Below are 11,504 nucleotides of genomic sequence, written 5' to 3' on the forward strand. Positions count from 1 at the left end.
CAGAAATGTGGACATAATATTCTAGCTAGGAATGGAGTTCACTCAGACAATGTTTTAAGCAATACTTTCCTATAGCTTTTATTAGTTTTCTTTTTTGAAAACATTTGTATGAAGTCAAGTAAAGGTTGTTGCCCAGCCTTCAATGGTGTTTGAGAATGTGGTGGGCTGCATGGCAACTTACAGTAAAAGGTGAACAACATTGATTACAGAACAACAGAAACCCTGAGAGTTTGTAATAAGGTGAACATACTGAGTATTTGTAGCAAAACTGAAATCCAGGTTCTCACTGCCCATGACTACAATCTCTGCTGACAGGTTAAACCCAGTAAACTTACATTCGTACATAAGGAGGCTAAGACTTGACTTGAAGTTGTGTACATTTTCTTACATTTTCTGGTCAAAAGTTTGTACATGTACCTTATTCTTTTCAACTGTCATCCTTCCCAAATGATTGTCAGTTTCCTCATTCTCCCCTTTATACATTTTGTATTGTACCTTTTCATCCTGTATTATGTACATATCATAACTGTACAAGGCAAACAACTATAACTAGGTTGGAATCTATATACTGTACAATCCATGAACAGCATTATCTTTAACCTTTGCACCCAAAAGGTTATTAACTTTCTTCTCATTTAAAACATGGCAGCTTTGACACAACCAGAACAGTAAAATCAAAACAAATCTGAAGTTCTTCCACATATACATGTACCACCAGATATTGACAGCACATCACTGCAAACATGCAATGATTCATCGCCAACCATAGCAGCAGAAAGTCCATGTAATACGATTACCACTGCTGGGAAACCATTTAAATCTTGACTGATTCTGTATTGATCTTTTCCACAAACTGTGAGGTTTGTGTCAACCAACACAGTCATCTTCAGTCTTTTCATACTGCTGTAATTCTAACTATCCACTTGGTCTGCCTTCTGTCACATCAATGTCCCCTGTTTCTGTTGTGCTTTCTGCTGAGCCACCTGAATGGCAGCTTCCTTCGCAACTTTGGCCTTCTCTTTCAGTAACCCCTTCTTTTCTACAGGTTTCTGCTCTGTAGCAACTTCCTGTCCTTTGTTAAAGAGTTTGTCCAGTACAAGTCGAAGACCCATGTTGGCCTTTTCTGCATTCTTCTTGTACCTGTCCACCCCGAAGTGTTGGATAGCGCGGATGAAGCCGTACATGCCGGAGGAAACCCACGCCTCCCTGTGGATCTGTGTCCAGTCATTGTTCTCTGGTGACACTGAGTAGACCACCTTCTCTCTAACATGCTGGATGAGTGAAAGAAAATATGTCAAACACATGGGAGTTACTGGTCCATTTTCAATGGGAATAAGCAAATCTCCACACACTTGATACAAATGACTAATCTGTGCAAAACAAAATTATGTTTGTAAGTGTACATGTTTATAATATACTGTATAGCCCATATCTTGCTCTCACCATAATTCTGGTGAAGTTGAGGTTCCATGTGAATGTTGTGAAGGTTTTTGCGACAGGGTCCACCACAGACTCTTCCACTATGGATGCAAACTTGGGGGTACCAGTAGGGAGGAATCTCTCCCCCCACTTGGGCAAATGGTTTGTCTTGGTCAGCAGTCGGAAGCTGTGGAGCTTGTTGTCTTCAATCTTTCTCGAAATAACATCTTCACTAAGAACATGTTTACTGAAGAAACAAAAATGAGAAATGTCTTTCAACAAGCACTTATGCTAGATATACAAGAACAAATCACAAGAATTGTATGTGCCAACATACTACATGCCCAGAATGGCTTCTACCAACATAGGTGAACTTTCAAGTTAACATACAAAGTTTTGTGTTAACATTACTTCTGGGCTTAAAATATGCAGTGCAAGATAGGACATGTAACAAAATCCCTTCTATACATACGATGGTGAGCATGAGATTTTCCACTGACCTATGTGGGTTGGGGTACCTCTGCCAGACAGCAGACGCAACTTGGTCCCAATCATTTTGCAACACAGTCGTTTTGGAGTGATATCTGGCCATTTTATACACCAATAGTATTTACACCCAGCGTCTGCAAACAAAATGTGTAACCCAGTTATCATCATTAATGCACAGTACACCTATGTGTCCTTCGGACATCTTCAATTGTAGAAGTGGATAGCTGCACATGCACAAAGTATGCCTTATTACATCTCCATTTTTACAGAAAGAGCATTCCTCCACAACACAACAATATCAAATGATAAATTTGCACAGATGCATACGATGCTGCTGTTCCTAAATGGTCACAATGAAGGTCCTGCTGTTCAAAAATCTATGGGAAAAGTCTTACATGGGTTCTGTCAGCAACAACACGCCCTAATTTGTATGGCAATCCATTTTTTTGGGGAAAACTGGTGAAGCTTCCAAAGACCATTACCAATTTGAATGAAAGTAATATGCTGGAATTTCCTGTTCAGCAACCATCTGGACCCGGGAAATTACTTGCTGCATATAGTGTCATATACTTAATTGTACGTTTGACAAAACTTTGGGACACATGGCACATCAGAAAATAAACCTGGAATCTACTAGTAGAGTTTCATTTACAAATTGGTACCCATACAGGCTTTCGGGGAGACATGGCAAACAGATCAATTACGGAACTCACTGGGGTATACATGTAGTATTGATTATTTCACCCACAGAGCCATTGCTTGGTACTGGATTAGTGCTCACTACCGTAATCATAATTCTCAATATTTCATACCATTGCATCATTTTGTAGCCTGGTAGCCATCCCTATTTTGAAGGTCTGCATGTATTTCCCCGTGAGGTGTAGGGAGCTATTTTAATTCATTGTTAATCGTAGCAGGTCTGCTCTTGTCGGTAAGTTATCGGTGAAGCATGATTTGTTAGTGTTACTTTGATTCTACATACCGGGGGTAGCACATTATTTGTTATCCTGAATCTATCATCAAGCAATATTTACAAATTATATGTATCACGAAGTGGAATGCTAGATTACCCAAGAGTCACAAGTTCACAACGGAGCGTCTCAGTCTGGTTGTCTCCGTGTTCACAGACTAGTTTTGCCTGACCCCCACAAACACAATTTTACAAACTTAAAGGTTGTGACAATTCAAAGACCTTGTTCCCAAAAAGTTTTGCAGTAGAATAACAAGTCAATTCAATACCTTTATGAATTGTGGTCTTTAGTTTTGAATTTACGGATAATTGTTGCCTGCCCCCTACAATAATTTTACCGTTAAGCGTTGCCTAGATCCCCCCATGCAGAATCCCCTATAATATTTTCTCCCTGGGGCACTTGGCCAACCTTGGGCCAACCCTGTAATCAGACAGAAAATAATGATGGACCAGGCTACACAATTTGACACTTAGTTCATACTGTAAAACAAGACTATAGTAAAGGTTCTTGCATCACACATTGCTGGTCTGATTGGGAGGGGTGATTGGGAAAAGTGTCTAAGTGGTACAAAAGACAGTCAGACCCAGGCAGAGTTGCTACGTGACAGACATCACATCATATCCTTGCGGGTAGCTCATGCTGCAGACATAGCTGTCCTGACCGGGTCACCATCCCACAGATACAATCCCAGCCTCAACAGAATAACTATTTCTCAGCAACGCCCAGGATCGTGATCTAGCAGTGCGTTCGAAAGAACAAGTCAAAAAGCACTTTAAAAGTTTAAGAGACATGCCTGTACATCTAGTATGTCACAACAACCTAACCGCACGGTCACTGGCTCAGTGATCATGAGGTGAGCACATGGCCATGGCCTCGCCTCTGACGCCACGTTTGTACCTAAAATAACAGTCGCTATTGGCATGTCTGTATCTCTAATACCCTCCATAGCATCCAAAATATATAATTGACTCAGATAGTAGACTGTACAATTCAGCGACAGTAACATAAATCACACAGAAATCCCCCCCAAAGCAAGGAGAGCTCACACCTACCTGTCCCGCTCACACTTCGGTCGCCATATTGACCTTCATGGCGCATGACAATCATGGAGATAGACCAATCACAGCACTCGTTACAATGCTGTCTGTGGAGGTGAGGAGAGTTGCAAGAGACAGGAAAGTGGAAAGGTGATGGATTATTTTACTCACTTATTACAACGAGAGCTAACATAGATGTGTAAGATTTTAATTAAAGAATATCATAAATCAACTTTGAGTAGTTTTCTCGCCAGTACTTTTCCTACGGAACCAAGTCCAAGAAAGCCGGTCAAGAGATGACATCACAGCCCAGCCCCCAAATCAGACGAACCACAGATATCGTTACATCCACTATTATCTCAACAAAATGGCGGGAGTTTCGAAGGTGAGCGAAATGTCGTCTGCAGTGTTATTGTCCGTTTTCTGGGACCGAAAATGTTGAAGCAAGATTAGAAGTCTACTAGTCAGGTCCGTAGATATGTATTCTTATGTATACTTAGCCGTGGCGACTGTAATACACAGCTTTCTTTTTACTTGCTGTCTTGTATATGTGACATAATAACAAGACAGCAAGTAAAAGAAAGCGGTGTTTTCAACAGTGGCCTCGGCTAATGTATATATATATATTGAAATGATATAACAACGTTAATCGATAGTTTACTCCTTGATAGTTTTACGGATTCTCAGGATGTTGAAGTTGGTCAGCTCAACCAAGGAGGTTTTAATTAATTTATATTCTCCTTGGCTCAACGTAATTTTTAGAACTTGAGCACTTCACACCAACAAAAGAGATCACCATGCACCAATCACAATACACTGGGGAGTGATGATAATCTAATTAGTTATACTAAGTTGCACCATTTTGCTGTTATTTTTTTTTTACATACATCTGTGCTAATGTAATGGCTCATCCATATGTCCATATAACACTCAAATTTGTAGGGTTCCAGATAATTTTGAGCACAGCCACAAGTCAGCAGGAAAAAGTGAAAGATGCAGAGGATCTGGACCCCTGCCCAGCCACCTCCCGACCCCGCAGAGATTCAGGTCAGGTCTCCTGAAGCCAGTATCATCCTGTCTGTCTTGAGGAGGGCCCAGAGGAGACGTCCAGGTGCTCTATCTATTAAGAAATTAAGCTTTTCAGAATGACAATACTGTAATTCTTAATTTGTTAAGGGTAACTTAATTCTAGCTATTTTAACGGTCACAAGTCAACCGCTAAAATTTCATCATCGCAAATGTTTGATCACTAACATTTGTGACAATAATGTTTGTTCCCAAATAAATGCAGTGAACTACTCACTTTCCCCCAAACGCTACAATTATCGACCGCAATATTAAATGGATTTACAGTAGTCATTATTGAGAGTCTGCATCATGCTCTTTTCCGTAAGGCATAGGCAGCCTATTTTTATTTCCCATAATTCGTAGGGAAAGACGTCTTATCCATGTAATTTGTAGTGAGGCGACCAAATTTTGTGTACATGTAATTGCCTTCCTTGTTTTTAGCGTAATATACCCCACATGCAGACCCTGATTATTGTTAGGGATCCATCCAACCTACAGAAAGTCAATTTTCATGCTTCTTTTCTCTACCATGTAAGTTGTACCTCTAGTATTCACCTGTATTATCTATTCATAGTCTCCAGTGGGACATATATATATATGAGGTTGTTTGCTATTAATTGCACCATACCAGTTATGCATATAGACTTTTTCAACACATCTAGATGATATTTTCTAAAGATTAATGACATATTTGTTGTTTCTCCAGATGGAAGAGATTACTATCGATGCCTGTACACCAAGAAATTTGGTGCACCTCCAGATGCCTCCGTATCCGGCAATAGCCAGAGCACCACCGATTTTTCGCAGACCACTGTCACTGATACCCAAAGAAGTCAAATGTCCACATTCAATAAAGAAAGATGCACTTTACGGGGTCCTTTGATTTCAACTGAGCCTGGCTGGAGAGGAACTAGTGATAGTAATACAAACTATAAAAACAGCATTACAAATCTTGCCAGTCAAATCAGCCATCAGCCTGAAACACCCAGTCATTTTCCTCAGTCAACTGTGACCCACATTGATACACCAATGCAGCAGAATGTAGCCAATGTTATTCTCTCCAGTCAAGTGACATTGCCAAGTGCTTCAAGGCATGCTCGTCAAAGTGACTTCAGTGAATTGACTAATCACAAAGTAACGAATACACCTACAGTTCTTGGTCCCATTTGTGCAAGCACAAGAGGCAATGCATCCCTTTATCAAGAAGATGTAGAAACTGATCAACTCCAAAGTTCTCAGATTGATCTCTTTCTGAGCCAGGCTTCAACACCAGCTCTTGGATGTCAGATGCCAAGCCCAACAAATCTGCAGCAAGATGCAGAAGAGGAGAACATTTCTGACATTGTAGGCATAGACCTGGTAGATACAGATAGAGAAGGGAACAGAAAGTCAGAAGAATGTAGTCCTCCATTTGAGTGTTCACCTGGGCATTATGACAACGATTGTAAGGAACAAAGTAAGAGTCTTGCACAGTCAGGTGATGCTGACTCCACAGCTACATCTAAGCACAGCATTGAAAGTCAGAAAACTTCAGAGAGTCTTGTTATATCCAGTGAAATGAAGGATGTGAAAAGCTGTATAGATCACAAAGGGGATAAGATGTCACAAGAAATGAAAGATACTACTAGTAGTACTGACAAACAGCCTGTACAGTTGCTACTCAAAAGGGACACAATGTCAGCAGAGCCCATGTTAGAAGATGATGGTATACATACAAGTGAACAGTTGCATTCATTGTCTCTTGACGTCAAGCAGTCAGAGGGCATCAAAAATGCCACAGTAAAGGCTCCCTCTTCTTTTGAAAGGATAGAAGATCTCTCCTTTGACATTGGCTGTTTTACTGATAGTGATATCATGGAAAGTTTCCCACCAGATATGTCACAAGTGACCACTGATCTTTCAAGTCAGAAAACTCCTCAATCTCAGGACAAAGGTGACATTTCAGAATATTTACTCAAGGAACAGATCCAACAAACAAGTGCATCTGTTGCCATTAAGGAGCCTGTGATAAAAACAAATGCTGCTGAAATTCAAACAGAAAGAGAGACAACTATCAGTCCATGTAAAGTGAATTTCAAAGTGAGGCAACCCAGCCAAGCTATTTGTGAGAGTGGAGCTTATGAGAATGAGAGCAAATGTTGTAGCGAAGAGAGCACCCAACATTGCTCTGATGGCAGGAGCCATGCACAGGCTTCTGGTTCAGCCATACGCAGTAAACTCTTATTATCAACATCCAGCCCAGCATCTGTTACCACGAATGGAGCCAACATAAGTGATGCATCTGGATTGAATGCGTCCTTTTCTACACTTCCAACAGTGTATGGGAAGAGACAAAGTACCATCAAAGAGAAAGTTACCCCCAAATCTGTGTCTCCATTTCAGACACCAGAACATCACATTCAGCACAGTAAAGATACCCCATCCAAAGAAGCTCACACTGAGATGTTGCCAATGCAAGACAAGCGGGCAACACCTGGATCAGCCATTCAGGCAAAGCTACAGCTGTGGACCAAAGCAAACAGGTGATCAATATTAGGTTTTTCCTTAGACATGGACTATGATAGAGAAAATGAAAATATAATATGATTGTTGTGTGTGTGTGTGTTCCCAGTCAAAAACTCTAAATTATTTTGAAGACATGGCTAGACAAACTTCATTTATTAATGCCATCTGATTTTGTAAATGCCATCTAATTTTGAAGGTATAGTAATTCAAGTCTTTACTGTAGTCAAATCTTCTTTGCTATATATCCAAAATTATCCATCCTTGCATAATTTTGCCCATGATAATCTGTTAATGAAATTCACTATCTCTAGATCTGATGCAACTCCACACACCAGAAGAACTTCAAAACCTGGGAGCAGTTCAGATGAACCACCAGCAAAGAAATGCCTATATTCCTTACCACAGGCCAACAAGAGAACCTTCATGGCACCCTTTAAGGGTGAAGGAAAGCAAACAAACCAGGGAGAGCCAAAGGTATGTGGAAGGATATACTATCATATGATCTCATATAGGCAGCTTTCACCAGTAGGAGGCTGTGTGTATGAAATGTCAGGGCCATTTTTTGTCATCGGTTCCTTAGAATATTTCTTACGATTGTTCTCCATTAGTTCCTACTAAATTCCTCGGATGGAGTTTCTCGTATATTTTTGGATCAAAATAATAGCCTGAATGTCGTTGCATGAGTTTTATGTACAACTGTACTCTTCATCTAAGCACTTTTCATCTATATTACAGAAGGTAAAAGCACTGGAAGTTAAGGAGATCAAGTGTACCATCAGAGATGCATCCACAATGTCCCAAAATGAGAGACAGCAGGCTGTGACTGACATGCTGGGGGTGGGGCAGGTCAGCATGGCCTTGGTGTATGGTGATGGCACATCACAGCTCAGAGAACCCACAACCAAGGGCATCCCCAAGGACAGTGACAATAAGGTACATCAACAATGCCTTGGTTTTGTGCACTACTCACATTTACCAGGATACAATTAACTGGTATAGATATTGTGTATTGTCATGTGTATCATTTTTTTTTCTTTTTAAAGAAATCTGAATCTTATACTCAGTAGGAGGGGGCCAATAAAGATTTTTTTTAGTATAATCCCTTTAAGAAAAGAAAAACAGTCTGATAAAAAAGTTATAGAGAGATATTCACTGCTATCTGACTGCCCTCTTTCTTTTAGTTAGAGTTAAACTCTGCATATTCAGTTTTCTGCAAATGATATCAAAGCAACAATGACCAAATCATCTTTCATGGTGCTGAAATGCCTTCCGTTGTAGGAGAAATGCCCTAGATTAATGCCAGATGTTTTCTAACTAGAGTTGTAACAAAAGGGGCTTGAGAAAAATTCATAGTCTTGCTCTCTTTTGTCGTATGATGCTGCTGTTACGCCATACATGTATGAATGTAAGACATATCATGATATACATGTATATCATATTTTAATTTTTTTCTAGGCGGTGGGCATTGCTGTTGCTTTTCCCCGACCCTCTTCTGGAGCTGTACAGGCTTGTAGTGGACAAGCCAAGAGAATCAGGCAGCTGCAGTTCATCCTGTTTCCCCTTAATTTGGAGGAGAAAGACTATGCAGCATACTGCAGGTACAGAAATATATCAAATCCTTACGATCTACTCATTTGAATTTTCTTAGGGCCAGGCACTATGATGCTCAATGGGAATTGAGCTGTGGAAGAGAGTTGTTGGAAATTGTCTGTTAGCGACAAAATATGATAAGTAGCATATATGATTATATCTTCCAACTTTCTCATACACGTTATCAACATCCCAAGTGTAAAACAGTATTTTCTTGTAAACTTTCCTACTGACAGCTCCTCCCATGTTCTTCCTGAAAGTCCTCTTCACTGTTGCCTGACTGTTAGGTCTAACGATACGTGCAACTGTTTTTTTAGAGAGACACTGACACAGCTGATGGCAAGCAAAGCTATCAGAGTGTGTCTGGATGCCCAGGAACTCATCCTCACCATGATCTCACATTTTTCACTGGACTTAGCCGCAGGTAATGTGCCAGTTTCAGCAGTTATGTTTCTTAAGAAATGATAGCATTGTGTTCTTGAAGACTGATTCCTGCTCAGGGATTTTCCAGATTGGAGCCATATTTGAGGTTGCTCCTGCCCTGGCAAAACAATGTTGATTACTGTTGTGGCAGTCTCTAATTCACTTGATATACTAGATAAGTGTGTTGTTTAATCATAGAATAGAAGTTAAGCCCATTTACTTTCCTTTAATAATTACAGAACTTGTCTTTATAATCCTAGTGTATAACTGGAGCATGGTAGACCCCAAGGTTGCTGGCTGGCTGTTGAATCCTGACCATCCTCCCAACACTTTCACTGAGGTGGTAAAAATGCTGTGCAAAAAGAAGAGTCAGGAATGTGACCATGTAGGTTTGGACATTGATCAGTAACTAAATATATGATATGAATTTTTGCTTCCAGACGTGTGTTTTTTTTAAATCGTCCTTTTGGATTTCGACTTCTATGTGGCATAATATTAAAAGAGGTTAGGAATGTGACTGTGGGCATTAAGCCATTCATTATTGAAGATTGTAAATGTTTGTTTCCAGTGAACTTTTCCGAGCATTTTGTTAATATTATGATTAGACCTATTAATGCCAATTTCAGGTATATCATGCTGTAGTGAAGTCACCACTTGTAGCATTCTTCGCCTCATAGCTCAAATCTGAGGTGATTTAAGAGACTGGCCAGCCATTATATCCGTTGTTGGGCTTTGTTCTGTTTCAGGATGCTGATGCTAACACTCTACTTTGCCAGGACTTGAGTCAGCTGCTAGATGTAATGGAACTGCTCAGAAGGAGGCTCATGGTAAGTTCTACACTAACACCCCGACCAATCAAACCACGTGAATCGCATTGAAACTCAGATTCGTATCAGCCATTTCCCGACAAATCCCTTTCTAACTTGCGTTTACGACGACATCTGACAAAACAAACTCGCCAGTGAGATGGTGGAGGGTGTCAGCTTTCCAAAGATGTTTTCAGATTGACAATTTTGGCACTTTGGAAGTGCACGTTGAGAAAAAAATAGTTTCTACTACTTTTCTCTAAACGCTAAATCGCGGTCACTTTCAATCACTTCCAAAGTGCCAAAATTGTCAATCTGAAAACATTTTTGGAAAGCTGACACCCTCCACCATCTCACTGGCAAGTTTGTTTGTCAGATGTAGTGTCGTTAACGCAAGTTAGAAAGGGATTTGTCGGGAAATGGCTGATACGAATCTGAGTTTCAATGCGATTCACTTGGTTTGATTGGTCGGGGTGACTAAGGTATCAAGGAGTTAAATCAGTAGCTTGGAGTTAGTCTAGTGGTTTGCAATCTAGGTGCTGAATTACAAAGCTGGCAGTTCGAATTTCTGCTTAGCTGTCACAATCTAAAACCTTTACAGACTTTGTATTTTTTCGTTGAACTCAGTGTTTCAAGGCTTTGTCTTGTTTGTGTAAGGATAGTCACACCATGGGTACAGTGTGTGTGACAGCTGACATCAATAAAATGTGAGTTAAAGCAGTTTAAACAATCAAGTTATGCCATTCAGACCTAGAGTCATTCATGGTAAAGAATCACTGCTCCATTGCTTTTGTAGATGATTTTTTTCTCAAAACTAATTATCCCTTTCTTAGGACTGTGACCTGCTGGACCTGTACCTCGATGTTGAGATGAAACTAACACCTATTTTGGCAAGTAGGTTGAAACCTTTCATAATCACAGTTACTGTTGTCCTGTGTAAGAAGTTGACCATCCCTCTTGTGTTTGAGGAAACTCCCATAGAGCACCCAAATGAAGTTCCACTATGTGTATATTTCTCAAAAAGAGTAGAGGTTTGCCTTGGAATACATTAAAAAGAATTAAAAATCAACTCCACAACTCATATTCATAAGGCAGCTTGTCCTCACCAACTTGAATACAGATCTAGAACTGGGGAGTAACACCATCTTGGGGGTGTACTAGAATTTGATTCGTCACTACTGAATCAGGCAAAGAAG

The 11,504-nt window shown here is 40.2% G+C and overlaps 2 protein-coding genes across 3 annotated transcripts; one reads left to right on the top strand and one right to left on the bottom strand.

The window, feature by feature from the left end:
* Positions 1 to 60: 60 nt before the first annotated feature.
* On the bottom strand, positions 61 to 4,048 carry LOC136431121 (PRELI domain-containing protein 1, mitochondrial-like). 2 transcript variants are annotated; one of them, XM_066422371.1, is made up of 4 exons: positions 3,932 to 4,048; positions 1,920 to 2,042; positions 1,444 to 1,666; positions 61 to 1,271 (listed from the first exon to the last, which is right to left on the bottom strand). In XM_066422371.1, the coding sequence occupies exons 2-4, from the start codon at positions 2,009 to 2,011 to the stop codon at positions 939 to 941; spliced, it is 648 nt and encodes a 215-aa protein (XP_066278468.1). In that variant the 5' UTR covers positions 2,012 to 2,042; positions 3,932 to 4,048; the 3' UTR covers positions 61 to 938. The 2 variants fall into 2 exon arrangements, with proteins under 2 accessions (XP_066278468.1, XP_066278469.1); XM_066422372.1 differs by having other exon boundaries at positions 1,920 to 2,045; positions 3,936 to 3,967.
* A 65-nt stretch (positions 4,049 to 4,113) lies between these two features.
* Positions 4,114 to 11,469, top strand: LOC136429446 (serine-rich adhesin for platelets-like). The gene is made up of 11 exons (XM_066419277.1): positions 4,114 to 4,301; positions 4,859 to 5,027; positions 5,691 to 7,506; positions 7,801 to 7,963; positions 8,225 to 8,422; positions 8,945 to 9,087; positions 9,397 to 9,503; positions 9,763 to 9,887; positions 10,249 to 10,329; positions 11,142 to 11,315; positions 11,404 to 11,469. Exons 2-11 carry the CDS (start codon positions 4,910 to 4,912, stop codon positions 11,467 to 11,469), a joined length of 2,991 nt encoding a protein of 996 aa, XP_066275374.1. The 5' UTR covers positions 4,114 to 4,301; positions 4,859 to 4,909.
* The last annotated feature ends 35 nt before the right edge of the window (positions 11,470 to 11,504 follow it).

This window comes from Branchiostoma lanceolatum, chromosome 3, assembly GCF_035083965.1.
Source record: "Branchiostoma lanceolatum isolate klBraLanc5 chromosome 3, klBraLanc5.hap2, whole genome shotgun sequence".
In the NCBI taxonomy this organism is placed as follows: Eukaryota; Metazoa; Chordata; class Leptocardii; order Amphioxiformes; family Branchiostomatidae; genus Branchiostoma; species Branchiostoma lanceolatum.